The sequence below is a fragment of the Silene latifolia genome, chromosome Y (assembly GCF_048544455.1).
Source record: "Silene latifolia isolate original U9 population chromosome Y, ASM4854445v1, whole genome shotgun sequence".
NCBI lineage: Eukaryota > Viridiplantae > Streptophyta > Magnoliopsida > Caryophyllales > Caryophyllaceae > Silene > Silene latifolia.
The window spans coordinates 347,072,766-347,079,405 of record NC_133538.1 but is presented as its reverse complement, the minus strand read 5'-3'; the positions used below and the strand labels follow the sequence as shown (position 1 = coordinate 347,079,405).

Below are 6,640 nucleotides of genomic sequence, written 5' to 3'. Positions count from 1 at the left end.
ATATGGGGTGTCATAAGTAGCCCAGCCATGTAGTATTGCGTTGGAATTTGGTTCACATTCAAAGGTACGTCTATATTTTAACCGGGAGATATAACATTTAACTACCTGTAAATATTTTTATGTAACTAACATTTGACCCAACAATGATTAAATTAGGGTTGTCATTCTAAAGAAGGAGATTTGTTGCATCCTTGAGTTGATTATGCAAAGTACATATTATTGTTTTCCTTGACCAACTGAAAAATAAACAGGTATTAATGAACAAAATCTAAAAGCTCTCATTCCCAAGTATCATATATATAAACTTCATATTGGTTAACCAAGTGGTGTTAGTCCAGTGGTAGCCGGGTTAAACCTTGAAGCTTGCAGAAATGCAGGAGTTGAGAGGTCCCGGGTTCGACTACCAGCTGGGGCGTCGATCACTCGGCCACTGCAGGCTCCGAAGGGGTTGGCTTACATGGTCCATGTGATGGTGCGGGAATCCATGGGCTCCCGGGGGGGGGGATTCAACCCCCTCGTCATCAAAAAAAAAAAAAAAACTTCATATTGGTTTTATTCTCCTAAAAAAACAACATTGTCGAGAGTAAGGGTTAGTTTCCAATTGGATGGTGGATTTTTCTAGAAGTAAGGGTTTAGTTTTTCACTTGGTTGAAGAAATTTGAGATACGTTTCGGAGACAAGGATCGATCTTTCAAGGGATGAGATTGTTTTAGATCATGTGTGTGAATAGGGAAGAAAAATAAGGGTCTGCGTGAAAGATTTTGTTTTAAATGAGAAGATTGGGGCCAAGGCTATTGCTAGAAGAGAGAGGGGGGAGGGGGGGGGGGTGGGGTCATAAGCAGTCCCAGCCATGTAGTATTGTGTCGAAATTTGGTTTACATTCAAACGTACTTCTATAGTTTGACCGGGAGATATAACATTCTAACTACCTCTAAATGTTTTTACATAATTACAATTTGATCGAGCAATGATTAAATTATGGTTGTTTTTCGAAAGAAGGAGATTTGTTGCATCATTGAGTTGATTCTGCAGAGTAGATATTATTATTTTCCTTGACCAATTGAAAAAAAAAAAACAGGTATTAATGAACAAATTCTAAAAACTATCAGTCCAAGTATCATATATATATAAACTTGATATAGGTTTTATTTTCATAACAAAAAGTATTTTATTAATCCAACACTCTTTTATTCTTATGTCAGTATTATGTTAACGGGAATTATTTGTTGGTCATGCGGCATACATAAAATCTTAGACATGAATGATATAGTATATGTCTATATTCCTTTTTATTGTGAAATTTATCACACATTATTTTAATATCCGTGAAACACACGGGCAAGAAAACTAGTTAATGTGTAATAAAAAAATATATTACACAGTATCTTTTCGAATTTTTATATAATATATAGGCTGAGTTACTTTTATACTTCGCAAAAAGGCTACACATACACGAGGTGTATGGAAAGCCATACACAACCAATGACATCATGATACGTGGCAAATTAAAGTTAACATCTATTGGTTAGTGTAGGGTCAAGTTAGTAATTTTAGATGTGTGGTTAACTTGTTCAGTTACTCTAATTAACTATATTTAGATCAAAAATGTTGTTGATGAGGCTCTAACCCATACACTTACACTGGCTATTACCATAGTGATACATTCATTTCTTTACTAAATATGTATCTCTTTTGTTATTTGTATGTTAAACTCCGAGTTAAAATAATATTTTCTTATAATAATTATTAAATATATACTTCTAGCTTATATTTAATGTAATATATTTACTAAGTTAGTTAAGTATACTTGAACAAAAATTGAACAAAATATTTTATTTACTTATGTTAATTATCATCTGTACCTTTACTTTGCATTTAACTAGGTTTGGTGCCCGCCCCACCGGGCTACCTCTATTTACCATTTAAATTTTATTTTTTTATGAAATATAATTGTGTTATTATTTTTTAACACAGACATTTACGATTATAATATATTGTTCTATGATATATCTTGAAATTAGGATGAGATTAAAAATTTTCAACAAATTATATGAGACACATTCACTTGTTCTCTGGCATTGATATTATTACTTCCACGACATTGTGACACCTCGCGATAAAGCGGAAAATATAACTAATAAATTTAAGCGAAAATTATTAAATTTTTAAAACTTTTTATTACTAGCTAAAGTTTAACATACGGAAGTCACTGATACAATGAAACAAGTCTAACGATAAGCAAACTTAGGTTATTACAAACCAAGTCTAGCCAAAAAGGGGAAAAGATATCCCACAAATAAATAGTCTAAAAAGGGTGAGTCTAAGCAACTCTACTAAGTAGACTACTAATCCAAGGTACTCGCTATCTCACACGTCTAAACCCTACAAATGTATCTTCACAAACCTGTCATTCATGTAAACATGAAAGCCACAGTCAGTGGGGAGTAACTCAAGGTTCTCCCAGCCACAAATTGTTGAAACAAACATAACAAAGAACTCATATAAGCAAGCAGGTCCAAGTATTAGACAAGACGTGAACCATTGGAATTATAATAGACAAGGGGACATTCATGTTAGCGTAATAAGAGAAAGCAAGATAGAATAATGACAGAATAATGATAGGATAATCAATAGAACAATAATTGAACATATCATAAGCATATTCAAACAAATGAAATAAAGGAAAAGATATGGATACAGTTAATTAATTACGAGCACGAATTCCAATGAAACATGAAATAGATATGAGATTAGAATTCGAGTCATATGAAGTAGGTAAATAAGGGGTCAATTAATACAACACACGTGAATGGAAACCATAGCCATTACTTTGGAAATTCTTTAGCAAACCTTGTGCGGGACGTGGCTATTAATGTCACATGCGTACTTATGGCTTGCATCTCTGATGTATCACTTTTATATACACTTTTATAACTCCTTTCATGATGTTTTATATACCGTTTTCATGCCTTTATGTCATTTATATGCCCTTTTATAGTGAATTGTCGATACTGCCGCTGTTTTATGTTTTAATGCAGAAATGACGGATTACGATGTGAATCGAGCTAAGATGAGCATTGCAGATATGGCATAGTGGAATACACGAAGCATGGCACGAGAAACGAGGGGACTTGAAGTTAAGAAGAGAAGGAAATAAGAGAATGAGCTGGGATATTGGTTCCTCGATCGAGTGCAAGAAGGCTCGATCGAGTAGCCCCAAGCTCGATCAAGGATCCTATTTGACGGATTAATTTCCGTAATTTCCTAAAACACGTGTTATTGTTATATAAATTCTAAACTCGTGGGATTTATTAGGTTACGCTTTTTATCACTTTTGGACGGCTGAAAACTTGCTTGAGCTTTCATACTTTGGTCTTAATCTTTCCTTGTTGATTACTACGGTACTAATCATTCCTCGTTAATTAATTCATTCAAGTGTTATGCTTTCAATTACTTGTTGTTATTTCATATCGTTAATCATGTTTTCAATCATAGTTATTGTTATTGTTAGATTGAACATGAGTAGCTAAATTCTTCATCTAGGTTGATTAGAAAGGGGAATATTAATTGATTGCTAGTTATATCGCATGAATTATCGTTTGATTATTGTTCTTATTCTAATTAATTGATTTAGGCTTGAATTGATAATTAGTGTAGCGAATTAATACTTTCACCGACAGGGTTAGAATTAATATAGGCTGCAATAATCAAATAGATTGTGCCTAATAATAGTGATTGCATGTTAGATTTAATCTAAAGGACATAATAGAATTAATCAATCTTGTGACCTTAGATAATTCGATTGACCTAGCAATTGATTAAGAAGCCCCATGTAATTGACCTAGTGAACCGGAAATCCTAGACCTTTAATATTATTGTTATAAACCTCTTATTTACTTGTTATTTAGTTGATAGATAACAAACAAACCAAAACCCCCAAGAAAACGGTTATCTTCAGACGATCTAAATATTAGCAAACTGATTATTACCGCCTGTCTTACCACTAGCTATTTTGTTAGTACTGAGATAGATTAATTTTGATATTGGTGATACGACTTTAGCTTTATCAAATTTGGCGCCGTAGCCGGGGAGGCAACAATTGTCTTGTTTGTTTCTGTTTATTTTGTCTTTTTGTCTCAGGGAACCTAGTTCCTTGAGACCATTCTCACACTTTTCTTGTTAGTTTCGTGTATGCCCAGGTTAAATAGGTATGCGATTCTTCCAATAGATCCCGAGCCACAGAAGACTTTTCGCTACAGACGAAAGTTTTAGCAAGAAGTGGGTCAAGTAGAAGACTTGAGTATACTTGACGTTGAGACAGAGCACTTTATTATTTCGGAAAATCAGTCCTGCGAAGAGGACGCCACTTCTGATCTTGAAATTCCAGTTGAAATTCACGTTCCTGAGAGTACCATAATGCCTACTTTAGCGAGTCACTCCGAGCCTACCTTGGATTCTATCCCAAAAGGATTCAAGCTGCCTACTACTGATAATGGCACCTTTGAAATTCGTCCATCTTACATCAATTTGGTGGAGCGGAATTTATTTGGAGGAGCAACTGTTGAGGATCCTGCAACACATATGGAGAAATTTGCCACTTATGGCTGTTCTATCCCTTTAACAGTTGGAGTGACACAAGATCTGGTAAAGCAGGTGCTATTTCCCTTTTCTCTGAAGGATGGAGCTGCAGAATGGTTGAGAGACTTGGGTATGGCTGATCAAGGAGTTACTAACTGGAATACTCTAGCCCTTGCTTTCTATAAAAGGTACTTTCCACCACAAAAGACCAATGGTTTGAGAAATCAGATTACTAGTTTCAAACAGACGGCCACAGAAGATTTGAATGAAGTATGGGTTCGCTTCAAGAGATTAGTGTGTTCGGTCACCCATCATGGTTTTGAGAAGTGGTTTCTATGCAATCAATTTTATAATGGGTTATATGATGATCATCGTACTTTATTAGATTCTTCAGCTAATGGGAGATTTCAGGACAACACTACATCTGATGGCGCGTGGAAATTAATTGATCAAATTTCTATTCATACTGCAAAGTATGGAAATCCAAGGGGAAGTGTCCGTGGAAGTGGGGGAGATAGTGGAATTGCGGCACAGCTGGATGCTCTTTCTGCCCAAATTGCTGAGATGAAGACTACCCAATCATTGGGTAATAGAGAAAGGGCTCATGCTATAAGTCAACGACAAGAGGAGTCTTGTGCTAGATGTGGATTAGACGGTCACAATGCAGCTGAGTGTTTGAGCACATTGGAGCAGGTTCATGCTTTTCAGTCTTACAGACAAGGTACACAAGGCACACCTTTCTCCAACTTTTACAATGAAAGAACAAAGGAGCATCCTTTCCCTCAATGGTCTAGTCAGAATGTGCAAAATCCGTAGCAGCAACAACCAGAAAAGAATACTTATATACCTCCTAACAATCGTGGTAATCAACCACAAGGAGGATATCAAAGGCAGAATCAAGGAGGTCAGCAGTTTAACAATCAATATCAACAACCTCCTCAACAAACTCCTCAACAAGCTCCAAATAATGAGATGGCAGAGTTGCGCAATCTTTTGCAACAAACTTTGTCAATGCAGGAAAAGCAGACGGCTCAAATTTCTGAGCTGATTGCCCATAATAAGATGTTGGATACTCAGGTGGCTCAGATGGCAATTCAAAATCCCTCAAAACAGCCCGGAGGTCTTCCTCCTCAAGGCAAGCAAGCTCACGAGCAAGTTAATATCATTCAATTGAGGAGCGGTACCACGTATGCAAATCCGGAGTTGCCAAGCCATGATGAAGAATTGCCCACTAATGATAATGAGGTACCTTATATGCATCCTAAAGGATTAGGCAATTTGGAGCTAAGTGATGATGAAAAAGAAGTTGACAAAGTTGAAACACGAGCTGAGAATAAAAGCGAAAAAAATCAAACCAGCAAATCTGCCAAGGTTTCTCGATCGAGTATTCCCAAGCTCGATCGAGGAACTTCCGTGCTCGATCGAGTGTCATCAGAACTCGATCGAGGATCCTCCCTGGCCGATGACGGTGTTTCAAAAGGCAATTCTAAAGCAAAAGAAGCCGAGCCGATTACTATTGCACTACCTTTCCTCATCGTCAACAAAAGTTTAAGCTGGATAAGTAGTTTGGTAAGTTTATGGAGGTAGTGAAGAACTTACAGGTAAGTGTTCCTTTTACCGAATTAATTACTCAAGTGTCGGCTTACGCAAAATTCATGAAGGAGATTTTGACAAGGAAACGATCCTTTGATGCGGTGGAAACCATTGCTTATACTAAAAAATGCAGCGCCATGCTGCAAGTTAATTCACCACATAAGCTAAAGGATCCAGGGATTTTTTCTATCCCTTTTTCATATTGGTCATCTTGCTATTAGTAAAGCTCTTTGTGATTTAGGAGCTAGCGTTAGTGTCATGCCTTATTCTATTTGTAAGAAATTAAATATGGTTAAAATGACTGTTATTATTATGACTTTGCTGATGGCTGATAGATCTGTTAAACACCCATTGGGGGTGTTGGAGGATGTTCCCGTTCGAATTGGGAAATTCTTCATTCCCATAGATTTTGTTGTCTTAGACATGGTTGAGGACAACCAAATTCCTATCATCTTGGGTAGACCATTCC

The 6,640-nt window shown here is 36.4% G+C and overlaps 1 protein-coding gene across 1 annotated transcript; it reads left to right on the top strand.

Annotated features, from left to right (window-relative positions):
- The first annotated feature begins 4,581 nt into the window (after nt 1–4,581).
- On the top strand, nt 4,582–5,394 carry LOC141631570 (uncharacterized). The gene has a single exon (XM_074444224.1). The coding sequence runs from the start codon at nt 4,582–4,584 to the stop codon at nt 5,392–5,394; it is 813 nt and encodes a 270-aa protein (XP_074300325.1).
- Nucleotides 5,395–6,640: the final 1,246 nt, after the last annotated feature.

What these genes read in the sequence shown, in the direction of transcription:
- LOC141631570 (XM_074444224.1), top strand. Translation starts at nt 4,582, where the DNA reads ATGGAGAAATTTGCCACTTATGGCTGTTCTATCCCTTTAACAGTTGGA.